The sequence below is a fragment of the Lemur catta genome, chromosome 13, assembly GCF_020740605.2.
Source record: "Lemur catta isolate mLemCat1 chromosome 13, mLemCat1.pri, whole genome shotgun sequence".
NCBI lineage: Eukaryota > Metazoa > Chordata > Mammalia > Primates > Lemuridae > Lemur > Lemur catta.
Window position 1 is genome coordinate 78,106,268 of NC_059140.1, and position 21,830 is coordinate 78,128,097.

Sequence of the window (21,830 nt, forward strand, 5' to 3'; positions counted from 1 at the left end):
GCATGGGGGCAGGCTGTCTCTGAACCCCGGGGCATTATCTGGGGAGTAGGGCAGGGGCAGCCACTTCCAGGATGACATCTTCACTTCTGAGTCTGGCTCCTCCGGGTTTCCTGGCCTCCCCTTCTCTGCCTGGAGGCTCATCCTCCTGGCCCTCTCCCCATGCTTTGACCTCTCCAGCATGGTGGGTACAGGCATTCCTGAGACTTCTTACACTGGGTGGCAGCTGGCCTTCCTGAGCGAGCATCCCAAGAGGGCCTGGAGAAGCTGCAGAGCTTCTTATGACCTAGACCTGGAAGCCCCATATGTCACTTCTGCCACATGCATTGGCCAAGCAAGTCTCTAAGGCCAGCCCAGACTCAAGGGGAGGGAGGAACAGGCTCCATTTGTACATAATATTTACATTGTATTGGGTGTTATCAGTAATCTAGAGATGATTTCAAGTGTGCAGGAGGATGTGCATAGGTTATATGCAAATACTATACCATGTTATAGCCGGGACCAGAGCATCTGCAGATTTTTGTATCCTGGAGGGGTCCTGGAACTGAGAGACAACTGTATACGGAATTCTCTGAGCCATTTTTGCAACTATTCTGTAAATCTAAGAGTATTCCAAAATTTAAAGTTTATCTAAAAAGTCAGATGTGTCTAAACCAAAACAATTTTAAGTCATTTATACAAGACAAGGGATAGAAAACTGAAAAAAAAAAGTTTAGGCCTAACAACACCCGGAACCTGTTACTCAGAGGAGTGGTTAAGGGGACACAAAGAGAATCAAAAGCAGATAATGACTTTACCGAATTGTAATGACCTCAGAGTTGGGAATTAGGGTTTTGAAATCGTCAGTGACTGTGCAGACTAAACATGGAGTAATTAATTATAAAACATTAACTAGGCTACGATTCCATTTAAATTTGGAGCTTCAGATTTTGCTCCCTTATCTTCCGGGTAATCCCAGTTGAATGCGTCTCTGAACTGCAGACTGCATTAGCAATGACAGCAAAGGACTTGGAATCACGATGTGCTCCTCCGGTGTGATGACTGTGCTCGTGAGATGATAGATCTCATGCATTCCCCGTCTGGCCTGATGAAACCACCCACCAGCAGCAGCAGCTCATCCCAGGTGAGAGGAGGCTACAGGGGGACTGGAGTTTTAGAACTTTAACTCTGAAAGTGCTGGTAGGGATGAAGCTGGCGATACCAGCAGCATTTTCCCACAGCTGTTTCTCAGTGGAGATGGTACTTGGACGCTCACTTGGCCATGGCAACGGGGCTGTCGGTTTCCAATCATGCTGCCATTTGAGTGGCAGCTCAGTGGGAAACCCAGATGAGCACAATGAGGCCCTGCTCCTCAAGGCCGACTCCGTAATAAACGTAGCTCTTTTCCCAGGCCAAGGGTGCTGTCAAAATGGCCCTTATTTCCTGCGCCCCACTGTTTCTGTTCCCATCGCTGTCCTTTGCAATAGGCCCGCATTCATACAGTCCAAGTGGCAATAGCATGGCTTGGAGAGTGCATTTGATTCTGTCTTCTTAAGAAAGGATTCATGAGGAGGACAAAGGTTCCTTTCATCACATTGTAGCGAAGGGCTTGAGAGGGAGGCTGCTAGGGAGGTTACATGTGCGGTGAGGGGTTTAGATTTTACTCCAAGTGCACTGGAAAGTCATCACAAGGTGCAGCCGTTCAAGGACAGTGTGTGCTGGGGAATGTAAGAGATCTGCCTGGGACTGGGCGAACATTCAGTGGCTCTGCCATCACCCTCATAAAGTTTAATGACATGGTAGAATATTGGGATCAAAAGAAACAATTTCCTAAAGTGTTGGTCCCCTGAAAGGGTTTTCCCTACAAGCAGCTGTTTTTATGGGATCCCACCATAAGATGGAATCGGGTTTTAATTCGGGAAGGGGATCTTGGAACCCTGGGCCACCAGTCAGCATTCGATGGATGAATGCGTGTCTATTCGGAGCTAGCAACATGCTAGGCCCCGTGCTGAGGCCCAGGAATGAGATGAGAGAGACTCAGCACCTGCCCTTGCCACACGTACAGCCCAGGGAATGGGCACCGGCTGGGAAAGATCGGCTCCGATTGCATCAGGCCTTTCTAAGTGTAAACAGCTTAAAGAAGGACACCCGCGTTTTCTGCTGTACTGAGATCCTGCAGCTCTTCATGCTTTGCTGCCTCCTTCGATCACCTGTGAAGTGTGTGTGTGATTGAAGAACAACTTTTCTGCTGACATTAATGAATTTACCAAGGTCAACAGCCTGAAAAGTTGGGACACTGACAAAATTTAATTTGGGCGCCTCCCGTTCACCTTTCTATATCCTTTCCACTCTCTATAGAATTCCAAAACCTCTCACTCTCTCTCCCCGCTCCATCCTCTCAGGAAGGAATCTAAGACTTGCCCACACTGAGATAGAAGGGACTGATGAGCTCAAAGTGTGTTTTAACAGGGACAACGTTGCTTTTTTTTCACTTTTGGCCTCAGCTCCACTAAATTCCACTGTAGATGGTTAATATAAGTTGAATAAAAGAGTAAATGAATACACTTAAGCAAAAAAATTAAATAAATAGAACACATAAAATAAGATGTATTGGCCAGAGCAAAAGAAAAGGGGAACTAGAGTTAGGCAGTAGCACTGCATTACTCCAAATAAGTTCATTAAGCAATCAACAAACAAAAGCAAAGAAAGGATATTACAATAGCAAAAAAATGTGGAGATGATGTGCTCTCATAAATATGCATTATCTGCTCCAAGGGAAGACAGTTAGCAACCTGATCCCCACACGTATGTACTCACTACACTCATAGATACTATTCATATGCACTTACTCATTTTGCCAAGACTGGAGAGACTTTCTCATGGCCTGAGGCCAGGAGCAGCCCACAGGCTACCTGGTGTCTGAAGCCACTGGGCCAGGGGAAGCCCTCTCTCTCTAAAGGGGAGGATAGGAAGTGTCATATGAAGCGACAGAATTTTGCATCCTGTGTGTGTGTTGCTCTTTCCTGGGAAGCAGAGGCCCCTGCTCTGCAATTGCAATGTCCGCTGCCGTGCAAGGTAAGGCCCGGCAAACTCAACCTCCGTGATGCCTTTGCCCAGAAACAGGGCACAACCTCAGTCCATTTTTTTCTTCCATCCAATTCCACTGCCTCCTGTATGCGTTTCCTTCCAGTGATCAATAAATTCTTGATTTCTTTTTCCAAAAAGGAACACTTAAAGGTCTTAAATTATTCATCTTGCACCAATTGATATTGACTCCTCAGACAATTCTTTTTGTGAGCTCCCCTTCAGACAGCACAAAGACTGTGCTGTATGTTATCTCCACCCACACACACCTGCGTCATCTAAGTGACTTTCACCTTGAGATGAGTTTGAAGTAGAGCTGCTTCCTCGCCCTGCAGACTTCTCTGTGGGCTGGTACTGTGTGATAGACTCTGCAGAGCGAGGAGGAAGACGAAACCACGATCGACCAGGAATAATATTTCCTTAATGAAGAAGGCTCTGGTTTTACTTCAGACACGTGAAAAACGTCGCGGCTGGCTGGTACAGAACCAAGCTAACAATTTTTAGATATTTATCTTGCATTCAGCCACTTCACCGATTCTTTATCAAATGAAACTCTTTCCCAGTTGAGCATCTGCTGTTTTTTCAGGTACCCAACAATATTGGCTATAATTTTTTTCTTCTTTTAAATAATTATGCCTCTTATTTCTACTTGATATCTAATTGCATTGCCCAGAACTTCCCAAAAGTGGTGAATAATAACCATGATGGCAAATATCTTTGGATTTTTCTCCCAATTTTAATGGCAACTCTTCTGGGTTCCGCGTTTAAATTAGCTGTGTTTCATAAAGTTACATATTTTATCCCAAATGTGCACCTTCATATCCCTAGGGTTTTAAGGCTAGTTCTTAGCCTGTTAGGGCAAGAGCCCTAAATTTCATAAATATCTCTTCAAGATGAGATAAATTTCTTCCTTTTTGAAAAGGACCTCTGGAAAAAGACTGTATCCACCAAGTGTCCCTACCAGGAATTCACTGACCGTTTTGTCAAGACCCACACCAGAGTCTCTGTGCGGAGGACCCAGGCTCCAGCTGTGGCTACAACTTAGCATTTTTATGCAAGAAAAATAAGTGAATTAAGCCTGTTAAAAAAAATGTTTGGATTTCACTGATGCAGATCTCCAATACATCTTTTGTTTCCCCTCCAGTATATCCCTATAATTGCAGAAATCTAGTGGAGGCAATTTCGCACATTCACTTTGCTTTTACTGAATAAAACATGTCTCCTTCCCCCTTGGTGAGGAAACATTTTTTGTGTTCTCCATCAGGGTCCTCACTTTCCTCTGTGGCTTAAATGCTTACCTTTGCGCACTCTATTCTATGTGAGTTGGAAGAGTACATAAATAATTGAAATGGCTAAAAGCAGGCTTTCCCTGTCAAGACAACTGTACTTGACCACCAAAAGTGAATCCCAGACCTTAAAAGCCTTCCCTTTTAGGCTGTATGCCCCAGACAACACTTCCAGCCTTTGCTTTGGGCTTTCTGATTACTGACTTTTACTTTTAAAACAGTAAGAGTTTCTTCACACGTTTCCTACAATGTTGAGTCTCCATGGCAGACAACAAATTATTAACTAAATATTTCTTGAAGAAGAATGCCATGAACTAGTCACTTATAACAAACTGACCACTTTACTAAGTATTTAATGCACACGTCACTTAACTGCACGGAGGAACCAAAACCTTGTCCAGATAAAGTGCACCTGACACCCTTAGCAACACGTGGCGGGCAACAGGGTCACATGAACAAAGAGAGAAAGAGCTGAGGGTTCCATTCCTCTACCACTTACCCTTCCCCAGAAGCTTTCTCTCTTTTTTTCTTCATTTACCCTAATTCAAAACATAGTCATAGAAAAGCAACTGCTGTAAATTTTATTAGTTCAAGTTAGAATCCCCAGAAACTTGAAAATGGACATTAAACCAGAGATTCAGAGAGAGCTGCATTGCAAGAGGGATGGAGACAGGGCAGTGTAGCGTGGGAACCGGGTTAAAGCGACCAAGGAAGACAGCAGAGAACACGAGACCTTCGCAAAGGCAAGAGCATGGTTAGGAGGGCATTAAACGTTAATACTCCACATTTTCAGAAACCCTTTGGCAAAGAGCCACCTGGCCTGACTCCTGGAGGCGTGGCCCGGCCACCCGCCCACCCTGGCCGCTGGGAGACTGCTGCAGAGCACAGAGGACCCCAGGGCACCAGGGCTCTGGCAGCGTTAGCACATCCCATGGTGATCCTGTGCTCTCGTTATCTAGTGTCGACATTCAGATTTTAAAATCCTAACTCGCTTCCAACTCTATAAGGTATTAGAATATTTAGATGAAATACTCTCTTCAAATTATAAGGAAGGGAAGAGAAAGCATATTAAAAGAGAGAAAGAGCAATGCTAGCAAATTGAAAAACTACAGGCTATTTGAAAATTAAAAGTGTCATTCCTGGTATGTATCGATATTTTAACATGGTTCCTTTTCATTCTCTCTCCTTTAGCTCCATCTGAAATTAGGAAAAATATAACCCTAAGGCGTCTGGACCTGTGTATCTATCCATCCACCCATCTAGCCAACCAATAGGCTGAGCACCTGCTGGTGGGTAGGCGCTGTGCTTACGGCTGAGGATAGCAAGACAGACACTTCCTGCCACTGAAAGGCTTATAGTCCAAGGCAGAAGTCCCCATAAGACATTTTTCTTTTTCTACATCTAGTCCCTAGGGTATATTCATTCAGCTTTTTAAATTTGATGATCTTTGATATACTTCAATTCTTTTAATGGAAAAGTTATACAGATAAGAATCTTTTTTCTTTCTATGTGTGGTCTGCACTCGTGGTCTCTACTTACCCCCGTTCAACTACAAAGCCTCTCCTACCCAATTTCTGCCTCTACAACCTATTACTGACACTGCTCTTGCAAAGTGACAATGACATGAACAATTTCTACTCTTTAAATTAAATGACCTCTCAGTGGCATTGGACATAGTTAATAACTTTCTCCATCAAACTTTCCTCCTCTCTGGAGTCTGTCTCTCTTTAGTTTTCCAGTGCTCTCTCTCTTTTGCTGTTTTTTTCCTTGGGTCTGCATAGTTTTCAGGGTTTCATTCTCAGTTATAATATTCTAGGACCTCCTGAAAAATTTTATGCATACCCATAGCTTAATTCTCCACTATAAACTGGTGCTTCTAAATTTCCCTCTCTCAGTGAGGTCTCTTCCCTTAATACTAGCCTCATATTCCAATTTTTATACAATACCTCCACTTGGATGCCTCACAGACATCTCCAATGTAATACACCTAAAACCCAAACAAACACCTTTCCCCACATACCTAGTTCTCCTCTGCTATTCCCCACCTAGAAGGGCAGCCCCATCCAACCCAGTTACCCTTGTAAGAAACCTGAAAGTCACCACTGATTTGTATCTATGCTCACACCTGGAACCTTTAACATTCAAATCTGACCTTTTATCCCTCTTGCTTGAAACCAAAGCTTCAAACTGCCTTTCCATCTTCCTCAATATAACATCCAACAGCAGTTCTTACTACTCTCCAGTCACACTTTCATTATAATCATATTTTACATGATCATGATAGCTGCCTCCAAAACCCATGCCCTCCCACATTTCTGAGCCTCCACTTATATTCTAACTGGATAACTTTCCCCTTTACCTGGCTAAAGCCTACACATCCATCCAAAGCCTACTCATTTGTGCAAGTTGTTCAAAAGGAAGCATTTGATGATCCTTCCCCAAGTTTGGTTAAGACTTCTCTATGTTATAATCGCAATAACTTGCGGCAGCATCAGCAAAAAATAACAAAACAACAACTAACATTTACTGAGGGGTGACCAGTCCCCTGGTTCTTAAACTTACCTGTGCCCAAGCACCACCTGGACACCTGTTACGATGCTGCTCTCCAGGGCCCACGCCAATATTCAGATCATCTGATTTGGGATTAAGCTCAAGCATCTACAGTTTTCACAATGCACCCTAAGTGATGCTGACACAGTTGATCAGGGGACTGTATTTTGAAAAACACTGAACTACTGGCTCTCCTCCAACACACTCAATATGTTGTCACCAAATTAATATTCATAAAATAGCTTTTATATTATCAAAGCATCAAATACTTGGCACCAAGCATGATTACGTGCTTCACACATACCTGTCAACCAAGTTAAATCCAGTGATATTGACATTATCTACAGATAAAGACACAGACGATTATAGATGCTAACTTGGTCAAATTTCCAATGAGTATGTAAATTACACCTCAGGAAAGCTGTTAGAAAATAAAATCTTGCCCTTGGAGACTGGGCTACAGAGTTCGTCAGAAGCAGTCCCTGGCACACACAAGACAAGTGGTGCATCCTCGTTACCAGCCCCCGTGTTTCCTCCTCCAGCTAAGGGCCCTGCCCTTCCTCTTGTATCAGTCTTCTAGAAGGCAAGCTTCCTGAGAACAGAGACTTCTTGTATTGTGTCCTCTTCTATCTTCCCAGATCCTAAAATAACACCTGGCACATGCTAGGCATATCAAATATTTGTCGAATGAATGAATTTCAAAACATGTAAACCTTTAGAATAGCATCCAGAGTGTGGATTTTGGAATCCACAAGGCCGAGTGTGAATACAGACTGCTAGCAGTGTGATGGTGAGCAGCTACCAAGTGCTCTTGGCTGGGGAGGCAAATATCACTGTCCTTGCAGGGTTACTGTGAGACCTGAACAAAATAACGTCTGTAACATACCCAGCACCCTACCTGCCACACACTAGCACTCAATATAAATGACAGAAAGAAATCGGGGGGACCCCAGAGTGGAAAAGGATCACAGGAAAGGTTAGTAAGGTATCTTTACTACCATGAGTGAGACAAGGATAGGCAGAAAAAGGTGCTTAACACTGTCTGTGTACATTTTAAAAACACACACACTTAAAGGACAAGCATTTCAAAGCGCACATATTGAATACATTAAATGGATATCTGGGGGGAGTGGAATCCAAGTGAAGTGAAGGGGACACAGAACGAGACTGGGGCTTGTGTGAGCAGTGGCTGCTGCTGATGCGACCTGAGACCCAAAACACCCCATCCCACAGGCTTTACTCACACTCACACACACACACACACACACACACACACACTCATCTCCCTCCAACTCACTCAAGGGCAAGCAAAGAGGAATGAAAGGCCAGCCTCTCTGCCCACTCAACTTTTGTTCCCAAACTCCCTGATGTTTTGTTCCCCTATCTACCAACTGCTCAAAAAATCTACCTCCTGCTGGCTTCAATGAGCCTAAAATCCTCTGCGATTCCACAGGCCCTCACCTGCCACAATGACTTTGCCACCAGTCCTCCTTCCCTTCCTCAAATGCCAAGATCACTTGCCAAGAACTTATTTCTTGACAATCTGCCCAATGTCTGTTCTTTCAAGAGAACCCATCATTAGATAAAGACTTCAGGATTTACATCTTCCTATAGGACCTGTCTTGTATACAAGCATACAGTTGGATCAGCTAAGAACAGAGGGCACAGAAGCTGACAATTTCCCTTATCAAAGCTTTTGAAAATTAAATTGAAGAACAGCTCTGGACAGTGAGATCCAACAGCCTACATGTGCGCTGCCCATTGAGCACTTAAAACGTGGCGAGATCAAATTGAGATGTGTTCAGTATAAAATATATCAGATGTGAAGACTTAGTATAAAATATGTTAAATATCAAATAATTTTTATATTACTTATGAAAATATATTTAGGATATATTGGCTTAAAAAATTATCACTAAAATTAATTGCACCTATATCCTTTTCCTTTTTTAGTGTAGCTTCTAGAAACTTTAAAATCACATATATGGCTTGTATTATATTTCTATTCAAGAGCACTGGCCTAGACTCTCCCCAACATTGTTTCTCAGTCACTACTTTATCATGGGAAACCCTCTGAGAATGTCTGATGATCTGGTCATTTGAACAAGAGCTTCTCACTCACCCAGCGTCACACTCATGTGTGCTATTCAACATCTCCAGCTTCATTTCTTTTATAATATTCTGTGTTTGCTTTCAGAGGGCTAGAGTCTAAAATTTTTCATATATTTCATATGCTCCTTTTTAAGCATATTTATCTTAATTTTCATCATTCTGGCAACTATATCAAGAGAGCAATTTAAGACAAGCTGAAGGATGATGCTTCAGTAAGTGAAGCTGAGAAATGTTTTCTCTCTTCCTCCTTGCTGACATGTCAGCTTTTCATGGTGGTCACCCCTCCTCTAGTTTACCAACTTATACCATGCCAACACTGAAGAACAGCTGGGCCAAAGCCAGACAAACACATTGTAAGAAACCGACAGAACAATACTCCTTAAGGGTACTGGTATGAAAGTTCTCAACAAATATTGGAAAATTGAATTCAACAGTACATTAAAAGGATTATACATCATGACCAAGTGGGATTTATTCCTGAAATGCAAGAGTGGTTTACATATGAAAATTAATCAGTGGGATACACCACATTAATAAAAGGAAGGAAAAAAACCCACATGATCATCTTGATGCAGAAAAAGCATCTGACAAGTCAAAACCTTTTCATGATAAAAACACTTAACAAACTAGGAATAGAAGGAAACCACCTCAACATAGAAAGGCTATACGCTGTAAGAAAACCTTATGGCTAACACCACACTCATACCAAAGCTCTTCCTCTAAGGTCAAGAACAAGACAGATGCCCACTGTCAACACTTCCACTCAACAAAGTACGGGAAGTTCTAATCAGAGTAATTAGGCAAGAAAGAGAAATAAAAGGCATCCAAATTGGAAAAGAAAAAGTAAAATTATCTCTGTATTCAGATGACATGATCTTTTATGTAGAAAACTTTAAAGGTGCCACAAAAAAATTGTCAAAGCCAATAAATGAATTCAGCAAAGTGACAGGATGCATAATCAACACACAAAAACCAGTGTATTTCTAAAGCTAGCAATGAACAATCTGAAAAGGTAATCAGGAAAATAATTCCATTAAAATAGTATCAAAAAGAATAAAATACTTTGGAATAAGCTTAACCAAGGAGGCTAAAGACTTGTACACTGAAAACTACAAAATCTTGCTAACAGAAATTAAAGATGATGGATTAGAAGACAACATTGTTAATGTACCATTACTATCCAAAGCAATCTACAGATTCATTGTAATACCTACCAAAATCCCATGACATTTTTTTGCAGAAATAGACACACCCATGCAAAAATTCATATGGAATCTCATGAGGCCCTGAATAGCCAAAACAATCTTGAAAAAGAAAAAGAACAAAGTTAAAAGATTCATACTTTCTGATTTCAAAACTTACTACAAACTACAGTAGTCAAAACAGTGTGGTATTGGCATAAAGATAGACATAGACCAATGAAATAAAATGGAGAGCCCAGAAATTAACCCTCACATATATGGTCAACTGATTTTCAACAGGGTGCCAAGACCATCCAATGGGGAAAAGGACAGTCACATACATGTTGTAACAAGTATGATTTATCAACAATCTTTTGGAAAATAAACAGCTCAACTCTTATACTGTTATGTTGGTATAATATGCAAGTCCACTTGCCTAGGTGAGAAAAATTAAAGAAACCAAACACAACTTGATCCCATTTGTTTTTTCCAAAAGAAAAACATTCAAAGTAAAACACGAACATTTAATTACCTTTAAATAATATATGAAATAATTTACATGCTACACATTCCCAAACACAGTGAACATAAATCCAATTTTATAAGACATATACACAATCTGCTTTTTGCCAACATATACCTTGTAGGTCACTTAGGATGTTAACTGATTTTTCAGTCCATGTATTAGCATATAAACACAGATACATATGCCTAGAGTTGAAGACTAAGATAATAAACCAAAGAGTTGAATACAAGAAGTCTGCCATGGAAGATTCTAAAATCACAATCAATGACTGGAACACCAAGGCACAGAAGCTTCCCTTTGTGGTCACAGAGATTAAGTTTCATTCCCAGTGTTTAAATATGGAAATAGGATTGGTTAATCACATACTGCATTTTATAGTGCATTTCTGTTATCATTTAAAAACAAGTATTTTCCTTATGACATAATGTATTACAGAAAAGCATTGGAAAAATAAACAGGATTAAATAAGGTCTCATACAATAAAGCTTTTTTTCATTTGAAAAAGATATTTATGTTCAAAATTAACATAAGATATAATAGAGAAAAGCATGAGGGATCCTATGCAGATTTCCTAGTTCCCCTGAATCCTCATGCCACCGCGTTACTTAAATTTTCAATTTTAAAGCCAGCTGGGTGATACTGTCAATTGCAAGTGATATATATACATATATAGTAATTTAAAGATATGTACCAGTACACAGAATAAACAGTTAATACAACATGGCAAATGAAATCCTTCCCAGAGTTTAAGTTGCTTTTGTTAACTTTGTACTAGGCTCTCCTTAATTTTCCTTTTTTTCTTCTATACTTAACAGAGAAGAAAAAAATGTTCCACCTAGAAATGACAGCTTTAAAATTCATGTTACCAGGCAAAATCTAAACTATTCAAGCTTCTCTTTTTATTTTACCCAAAAGTTTTCGGGGAAACTAAAAGTTAGATATTTTAGGAATAGCAATTCATTAAGAGATAAGGCAGTTTAAAAATATACATATATATAGTATTCATTGTTTCTAGGAACAGTTTTAGACCTTTAGTTCTTTAAACTTACATAGATATCATAGGAATAAAGCCAACCACAAAATAAAAATCAATGGAATGCAGTCATCCATATATAAAAGATAGTCAAATGTGCTTATACATAAAAATCAACAATCTCAGCTGTAAATAATAAATCATCAAATGTAGCACTAAACAAATTACAATCAGAATGAAACCTTCAGTTTCATTAATTTTGAATATGGAAGTGGAGCTGGCTAAACATGAACTAAATAGTGTACTTCTGTAACTGTTTATGTAGGAGTTTAACGTAGCATGCAACCCCTGTGGTAATGAGAGTGCAATTCTTTACAAACAAAGCAAGACTGACCAAATGAAAAAGAAAACAAAAACCTTGTTGTAGGCTATAAAACTTAAGGATAAAGAATAAACTAGAATTTAAGGCTTTCTTAGAAATATTTTTTATGGCACTTCAACATTAAACATCACTAAAAGGCAAAATATGTAAATATTCATAGTTACAGTTACGTAACTAAAAGTACATGCCATGTCAATTATTAAGGAACCGTTCTGTAAAATTTACCTAAGTTAAACTATACTTAAGGAAGGCTATTCGTGTTTGGCTGCAATTAACATATTAATCATATAGAAATGTCAATTCACTAGTATATAGTGCAAATTGTGTTTTGAATAAATCCACCAAATACCACTCATTTCTTACAGAACTGAATGTCATTCCTTGCTAGAAATGCAATTAAGCTGACTTATTTCTCTCACAAGAGCAGTTATTATCCCTTCTTCAACTATTAGCCTACTATTAAACCCTAGGATCATTATTAGACAGATTCCTTTTGGTCATGTGCATAGACCATCTTCACAATAATCCATTTTTTGCATTACAGTCAGTCCAGAAAACACTCCATCAGTCTAACAAGTCATTCTTGCCACCCCATACTCTAAGCTGACCACAGCAGGCTCTGGTTTGGAAAACTCTTCTGCATATTCACTGTACCGATTATCTGCTGGGCTGCTGCCCTCTATAGTTCGAAGAGCATCATTCACGGGTAGCAGAGTCTGCTCTTTGAAACACAGGGAAGTTTTGAGGGTAGGTGATTCAGGACAAACAGAATGTAACAATTCCTTGGTGAGGACGCCATCTGTTTGCTTATTTTTGCGTTGCTTAATTTTCTAGAACAAATATAAATTTGAAAAACAATCACTAATCGCATATAACACATAATATATGTTAAACGAAAAAAGAAGACATGCTTTTGCAAATTTCTCTCTCATATAATGCAAAATCTGAAAAAATTAATTCAATCTAATGCACATGACATGTTGAAAATCCTAATTGTTTACATTCTTTGCAGTGGAAAATGATTATTTTTTATATTTATTAAACAAATAATCCAGCCAGACTTGACTACAGAAGATTACGAGGCCTTCACATTTGAAAAGGACATACATTACCTAGAAATTATAAGAAGTAAAATATAAAAAAGTATATGAAACATTCACCCTGAAATCACAACGATATAACAATCACAAACTTATTTAGTTAAAGGTCTTATCTTATTGACAACAAAGATTTTCTTACATGGTTTTCCTACAATGGTTTGTTAGGTGAAAATAACAGGCTTTAGAACATAATAGAACCTTTTTTTTTTTTTAACAGAATAGATTTAAAAAGCATTCTTTGGCAGAGTATTATATTCTCCAAATTCATGGACTGATCTCCAGATAATCTTGCATTACACTTTGGGCTTGCCTCTTTTTACCATACACTTCTACAGTTTAGTCAAGTAATCATTACTTCTTTATGACATAGATGATTAAGAGACAGATGACTAAGGGACATTCCTGCCTGAGAGGCAGACAGAACAGTCTTACTGAGTTATAACTGTCTAGGATTTTAAAAATACGTACATACTTACTGATCCTTTTTGCTTATATATGATGGCAGAGAAAAGATTATAGGAAAGTCTTAGGGTGGAGAGGGATTTCTTAAACAACACACACACAAAAAGCATAAAACAAAGATTGATCAAAATTTGACTACATGAAAATTCAAAACATCTATATAAAGCATACTATAAATAAAGTGGAAGAGACAAGAATAGGCTGGACAAAGCCATTTGCAATGTATATAGTTAACAAAGCACTGGTGTCTGGTATATAAAGAACTCTTACAAATCAATAAGAAAAAGACAAATGTGCCAACAGAAAAATGAGCAAAGGTCTGAATAGTTCATTCACAGAAAAGGAAAACCAATGGTGAACAAACATATGGAATGTCACTCATCTTCATTTGTAATCATGGAAGTCCAAAACTGAAAACAATTTAAATACTGAATGGAAGGCCGGGCGCGGTGGCTCACGCCTGTAATCCTAGCACTCTGGGAGGCCGAGGCAGGCGGATTGTTTGAGCTCACGGGTTCGAGACTAGCTTGAGCAAGAGCGAGACTCTGTCTCTACTAAAAATAGAAAGAAATTATATGGACAGCTAAAAACATATATATAGAAAAAATTAGCCAGGCATGGTGGCGCATGCCTGTAGTCCCAGCTACTTGGGAGGCTGAGGTAGGAGGATCGCTTAAGCCCAGGAGTTTGAGGTTGCTGTGAGCTAGGCTGACGCCATGGCACTCACGCTAGCCCGGGCAACAGAGTGAGACTCCGTCTCAAAAAAAAAAAAAAATACTGAATGGACAGACAGTGATATCTTCACACAATAGAAAGTTATACAATAGTTATTAATAAATCAGGTAAATTAAAGCTGCATATATCAACACAGATAAATTTCAAAACAATGTTGGGAAAATAAAGCATATAAACAGTAAGACAACTTTTATATAGTTTTAAAACATGCATTTCTTAAGCTGGGTATATCTATTGTTTTTTGCCCTTTGTATCTCATGCAAATACTACAGTCTTTGGTATATTTTCAATATATAATAAAAATACTTTACATCAAGAAAAACAGTATTATAAATTATTAATATTTGTGGACACAAACATATGCAGTAAAAGTATAATACATACATAAGAATGATTAACACCAAATTCAGCACAGTGAATCTGCCCACCTCAAAATAAATGGGGGAAGACCAGATAAGGGTACACAGGGCCTTCGAGTATATTTATCTACAATGTTTTATTTCTTAAAAATAAGACAGACCTTGAGCACATAAGCTAAAGGTTAAAATCTCATAAAGGTACATGGTGGATACACAGATATTTAATGTTTATCTCTATACTATGCTATACACTTCAAGTATTTGAATACATTCTAAAATATAGAGAAAGCGATTCAAACTACTCAAAGTAAAGTAAACCTGACTTTGAAGCAACTGTGGGAAGCTACTAGTTTAATAGTAAATTAAACTAACTTAATATTCCATATATTACATTAGATACTTGAGAATACTTACAGATTCTAGGTCTTGAATATCTTTCTGTAACTGTTTATTTTGCTCATTCATATTCATAATTATATTAAATACAGACTGCCTAGGATGCAATGTTCGATCAAATTGGTGGTACATATTTCTCCAAAACCTTCATGACAAAAAAAAAAGTTTCAATAAATTGTGTTGAAGAAAAATCAAATATAAATACTTCAATGAGGCCAACTTACTTAAAATTGAAAGATACTGTATTTGGCTCCAAAACTGTAAATCTCTGAGATTTGAAACTGTAGAGAGGGTTTAAGTACTTCTTCCGGTCTTCCAAAAGAAATGGCCACAGAGAGTAAGTCTTCTCCTTCAACCTTAATGCAATGAGAAAAACATAAAGATCTCTCCTATAGATGCAAAGAATTAATGCTAATATTCATTTTTATAAATCGGGCAATTGCTTCCAAAGTAGATTTAAGTTTTAGTTTTTTCTTCTGTTCACAGTCTAAACTCTTGTCTCAGAATTCTATATTCTCTTTTCTCCTTCTTCATTCATAATCATGTAATAAATAAAGCCACATTTCTTGAAAACAGATATATTACATTGTCTCTCACAAATATACATTTTAAGGGATTCCTCTCAACTTACACAATTTCAAAAACTTGGTCTCTGATCCACCTATTTCAAATCAACACACATACATATACAACAAGACACTAAGGTACCTCTCTGGCCTTATTCTCTTAACCTCTATCTGGGCCGTAGTGGCAAGTATTATGGAGCAGGAACATGGAAACATGAATGGGTACAAAAAGAGGAACAGGCAAAATCAGGACGTTATGTAAGAGTTTTAAAGCCAATTATACTGCAAAGCTAAGAGTAGGTGGGTAAAGGGTAGAATGGTTATAGATAGTACATGTACCAACAACATGACACAGATAGAGATCCAGGAGGAAAGTGGAAAACCTTCTCATTTTTCCATGACCCCCTAAAAGATGACCCATAGGTGTGTTCTTAAAGAACTACTAGGAAATACCCACTTTTATTTCCATCGTCCCACTTCTGAGAATGTTTGACCCTAATTAAGATAAATACTTTTTCCTAAAACAGCTCTGTACTCCCAGAAAAGAGTCACCTGCTCCAAATTATTAACATAATGAACTGTTGTGAATTACTGTAGCAAACAGCTGAAGTCTTAATGTTCTTGGATTTGTTCATCTTTGCCATATTCTATTTACTGGTTCTTCCCTGTACATATCTTTAGAATTTTCCACGTGCTCAGTTCTGCCATCAACTCTGTTTGGAGTGTGAGCATGTGGTTGTCTTCAAATTACTATCAGATTTACCTTCTCTAATATGTCCCTAGAATGTTCAAGAATTTATAACAGCTCTTTACCACCTACTCTAAGAAATCTAAACCCAGAAGCCCAACCTAAAAATATATATAGAGGACCTCTCAGCATTACCCCAGAAATCTCCCTTGCATCAAAATTTAGGCCAAAAGCCCCTATCCCCAAAGACTGGTTAGGAAATAACAGGTGAACTAGGGACAGACATACTGCAGCCAACACAGGTAGATTTATTTTCCCCAAAAAATTGTTTAGAAATGTGAGGAGAGCTATAAGGCTCCATCTTACCTTAAAACAAACCAACAGTTTTAAGTCTTTTACCACATTTTAAAACTAGTGACCAATACTTTCTAGGAAATGAAATAATGCAAACACTTCTCTGTCCTACAAATATATAAGCAGATCGAAAGGAGCATGAGAGGAGCTTCTATGGTGCTGGCAACATTTCTTGTTCTGGGTGCTGTCACATAGGTGCATGAGTTTAGCAAGATTTACTGAGCTTCACACTTATGCTATATGTACCTTTCTAAATGTATGCTATACTTCAAGACACATTTAAAAATGTATTTTTCACAGGAAAAATAGGGTATAAAAGAAAAAAATGTATTTTTGCTACTACCTTGAGGGGTAAGGGATATCAGGAAGATTCTTAGCTTCAGAAATGTAGATAATAAAACCTTTACAATAAAATTCAGTTCTATTTCATATTGTCAAGATATTTTATTATGTTCAGCCATGATTTATGTTAGACCTCAGCTAAGTAGGGGAAAAAAAAAGAGCCTATTTTAACCAAATCATCTTACTTGAGTTCTTCTCTTTCCCTCTGGCAATTTCCAAGAAAGTTTCCAAATTGGCATGAATGAATATGTTCGTGGATCTGAAGAAGAAATTCTTCATTGAATTCAAAGGCTTGTGGAAACTGTTCCATCAAATGCCACACACATTCCAAGAACTGAGTAAACACTGGTGAGACTTCCTTTGGGTCACCATCCAAATGGCCACACCTAATCCCCCCAGAAAGTACAAGCTTTTAAAAATGCCTCTCTGAAAGAAGTCCATTGTTCAGGTATTGTTAAACTTATATATACAAAAAATAATCCTAAAACACTGTCACATTATCACCAAAAAAACTATAATTTTTTTAATTGAAACTACTTATACCTATGAGTTGTTTAACCACAATTTTAAAAGATCTGTTACCTTCTAAATACTATAATCCAGTCAAAAAGGAAGATAATAAATAGCCATGAAAATTACAAGGATATTAGAATTGAAAGAAAGATAAAAAAATTAAATCAGTCTTCATATGAAATACAGTAAAAAACCATAGCACTCTCGCCTCCCATCACACATGCAAGTTCATCAAGAACAGAAACATTTTGGCACTGTAAGCTACTTTACTCATTTTACAAAATATAAAAATGTATAACTGTGACTTACCTCTCTGAAAATTTATGTCCAAAAGAGATCCAATCTTTTTCTATTAAAACCTTAATGAGAAAAAGTAAAATCCACTTTATAACTACTTTCAATTTTTTTGTTTAGAATGGATTAAATCCTATTAGTTTAAAAACAGCATTTACTATACACTTTTAAATTACCGTTGTGAATGAAACAAAACAAAACAAAAAAACTACAGGCAAAAGACTTGGATTGGAGGTGGGGTTAAAAAAAAGTGTGAAAATATATAAAAAGAAATAGTCTTAAATTTGTGACTTAAATTATTTTGGTTAAATTTATCAAATTTTAAGTGAAAAGTGCACATTATAAAGTAGTATTACATGTAAATTTTTGTACATATGAAGATGATATATCATGGAAAATGTAAACCAAATGTTAAACAAAGGTTAACTCTGGGTGGTGGATTGGGGTGAATGTTTTAAATGTTTTGGCTTACTTGTACATTACTTATTTAATACTTTTCTCAAGAAAAAATGAATGATAAAAAGACAAATGAAAATAGTAGTCTATATTGAAATCCAAATGTTAGTATTTATCCTCTTGAATGGACTTTCATTATCTGTATTCCTGTCACAGCTTCTCTACTTACCAAATGGACTAAAATAACAGATTCCCAACTTTTTCAGTCTAAACATATCTTCTTAGTATTTAAAATACTTTGTAATTTCATTATATAATCACCAAGCATATTCTTTTCAAAGTGTTAAAATTCCCAGTTTTAGCTTCTCTGGTTTTGTATTAAACCTTCCTGATTTCAGGAGAAGGCTCTGCATCACAATGGTTAAGGATGCAAGTTCTGGAGTGCATGCACAGGCTCCACTCCTGGCTTCACCAGGTCTACACCTCTGTGACCTTGGGCAAGTGATCTTTGGGCTGGAGACACAGATTTTATTCTGGGCTCTCTGTCATTCTTCCACACAACCATGTCTAAAACTTAATTTATCTTTCTTACTGATCCACTGCTTATTTCAGTGAAGAGCAGGACAGCAGCACCATCCATCCTGGCAACTAATTCAGAAACCTGGAAATCATCCTAGAGGAGGACTCCTCTCTTCTACCCCACATCCAACCCATGACCGATTCTTACTGAATCTGCTTTCTTAACCTCCCTGGAACCCATCACCTCCTCCTCCACTTGTGTTACCGCCTTAGCTCTGGCCCTCTTTTCTCTCTTGAGTTATTGTAACAGGTTCTACACTGGCCTCCTAGCGTCTACTCGCACTCTAAGACACCTTCAAGACACCAAACAATCTTTCTAAAATGCAGATCTAATCAAATCACTGTTTCCATCGTTTAAAGCTCTTTAATGGCTCTCACTGGTAGCCAAAAAAGGGAAAGTCCAACTCACGCCTTCTCTTCCTCAGGCCCTCCCCCAACTATATTCTTCTGCACTCCAGCTCCCTACTCTGACACTCATCCTGGACTCCATCCATCACACATTACCTGCAGTCACCTAAGGAGGCTATACTTTAGTTCATGCTGTTCCTGTTGTCTGGGAAGCTCTAACATAGTCCACGGCCATTTATTACATGATTTCATTTGTATGTATAATATACAAATAAACCCAAACACATCTTGTACTTATCTTACACTCTCCAGGTAAGCTGAATGTTATTTTCTTACTAGCAGCACTCCCATTTGGCCTGTCCCAGATTCAATACGTTAGCAGCACAAAATAACAGTGTTGAAAAGGGACTAGTAATTTTAAATCTTCCCTTGCTTTAAGATGCACTGTATTTAATAATTCTAAACTAATGAAAACTTTCTAATATCTCTGTTTACTTTACTTGCCATGAGTTAAGATGTAAATTCTGAAAACATAAGTTAATCTGATATGTCTAAAAGCAAACAAACAAAAAACAGGAGATTTATCTTCACAAAGCAGAAAATCTGTTCAACTAAAAATTTAATCTTCAGATATAAAACATGCCTAACATGTTATTACACTTAACAAACGAAGGCGTTCTAAATAGAAAGTTTCCTCCAGAATATAATTTTTAAGTACTCCTATTTGTGCCTTGTTTATTATTTATATTTGTTAGATAAAAATGAGAAAATACTGAATATTTCTATTGTAACATTTTAGGAGGAAAAAAACTTATCTAAAGTTTTCTAACTCAAGGTTTCTCAACCTCAGCAGTAGTGACATTATGGGCCAGATAATTCTTTGCTGTGTGCTGCCCTGTGCACTACAGGATGTTGAACAATATCCCTGTCCTCCACAAGCTCACCATTTCTGTTAGTGCAAAACTGTCTCCTAGCATTGCCAAATGTCCTCCGGGGGGACAAAATTACTTCTACTTAAGAACTATTGGTTTAACTGAATAAATCCTTACCATGAATCCTTTGATTGTCCTGTAGTAGGAATCCAATAAAAGAGAACCAAGGGAACAAACCTGGGAAGTCCTATCCCAACCATCAGAACAATGTACCAACACACTTGCATTTTCAACCATTATTGCCTGAAAAGAAAGATCACATACTTAGATTCTAGCAGAATACCTTTTAGGTAAATCAAGAATACTCAAAAATCATACTAGCAGGCATTGCATTAAAAAGAAGAGCTATGCCTGCAACGACAGTGTCACAGCATAATCTCCAAAAAATAAAACACAACAACACAGAGCAAGCAAACAAAAAACAAAGATAAAAGTGCTGCTTTAAAGTACTTGGGAATTTATTTTTAAGTCTTTACATTAAGTGCTACACAATATTCTTAAAGCTCAGATTAAAATGCAGCTCAATAAAGAGGTAAATAATAATAATAGTTATCTGACTAGAATAGATACCAGCTCCCAAGAGAATAAATCCACTCCTTCCCAATCATTATAAACCCCAAAACCAAATATGAGAGACAAGGAATTACTTTGGCCAGAAAGATTGCAGCGTCCATAACAGCTTTGATATGGCGAAGCCATCCCGAACTCTCTAAACCAGAGTAGAAATCATTGACAGCAAGGCCTTTGGTACCACTGACTAAAAGAGGGGGAAAAAATTGCAATTAGAATGAGTCTAAAGTCTCCATTTGTCTTTTTCAAGATCTCTCTAGGTAAGTGATTGAGAAAGAAGAGGACAAAATAAACATGCAAGACTCTTTATAAATGAAAAGACATTATTCAAAGTTCAATAATGGATTTTGGGTTATATTTTTCTGTTATTCTTTTTGCTTAAAAAAATGCTTCATTTTTTAAAAAAACACAGTATAAGCATTTAACTACAAATAGTTCTATATTTTAATTTTTTAAATTCCATATGACTGAAAATATACCTTAATATTTAAATGAAACATTACCATAAATTCATCTTCACTGTACTGACTACTCAAAATATCTAACAATAGCAATTGTTTACAAAACCGTTAGAATTATACCATCTGATACAGTAGACACTACTCATATGTGGCTACTGAACATTTAAAATGTAGCTTGTCCAAACTGAGATGTGTTATAAGCGTAACATGCATACCTGACGTCTAAGACTTGATGAAACAAAAAGTAAAATATCTCATTACCAATTTTTTATATTGATTACATGTTAAAATAACATTTTTAGTATATTAAGTAAATTAAAATTAATTTCACTTGTTTCTTTTTACTTTTTTAAACATGACTATTAGGAAATTCTAAATTACACATGACTAACGTTAGATTTCTATTGGACAAAGCTGCCTAAAAAGTAAGCAATAATTATACCTTCCAATAATTTCTGAAGACTGGACCTCATGACATGAATATTTTCAATTCCAACAAACTGAAATCTAATATTAGAATAGTTGTCTTCATTTTCATAACCTTTTCCAGCTGCTCTGTTGGCCATTGCATTCAGCTAAAATTAAAAATTTTAGAAATTGAGACAAATTACTTTTCCCTTTTAAATTAATTTACCAAAGTATCATTTAAACATTAAATAAGTCAT

At 37.5% G+C, this 21,830-nt stretch overlaps 1 protein-coding gene across 3 annotated transcripts in view; it reads right to left on the reverse strand.

Moving 5' to 3' along the window:
* Window positions 1-10,699: 10,699 nt before the first annotated feature.
* The window catches only part of MTMR6 (myotubularin related protein 6), a 34,424-nt gene continuing 23,293 nt past the window's right edge, over window positions 10,700-21,830 (reverse strand). For 2 of the 3 annotated variants that reach the window (XM_045566649.1, XM_045566650.1), the window contains 8 exons: window positions 21,608-21,740; window positions 20,782-20,891; window positions 20,252-20,377; window positions 17,895-17,944; window positions 17,258-17,458; window positions 15,347-15,478; window positions 15,141-15,267; window positions 10,700-12,900 (listed from right to left, as the gene is read on the reverse strand). In XM_045566649.1, the coding sequence (XP_045422605.1) occupies window positions 12,640-12,900; window positions 15,141-15,267; window positions 15,347-15,478; window positions 17,258-17,458; window positions 17,895-17,944; window positions 20,252-20,377; window positions 20,782-20,891; window positions 21,608-21,740 (1,140 nt within the window). In that variant the 3' untranslated portion in view covers window positions 10,700-12,639. The remainder of the gene's footprint in view (window positions 12,901-15,140; window positions 15,268-15,346; window positions 15,479-17,257; window positions 17,459-17,894; window positions 17,945-20,251; window positions 20,378-20,781; window positions 20,892-21,607; window positions 21,741-21,830) is intronic. The other variant, XM_045566651.1, reaches the window with a different exon arrangement.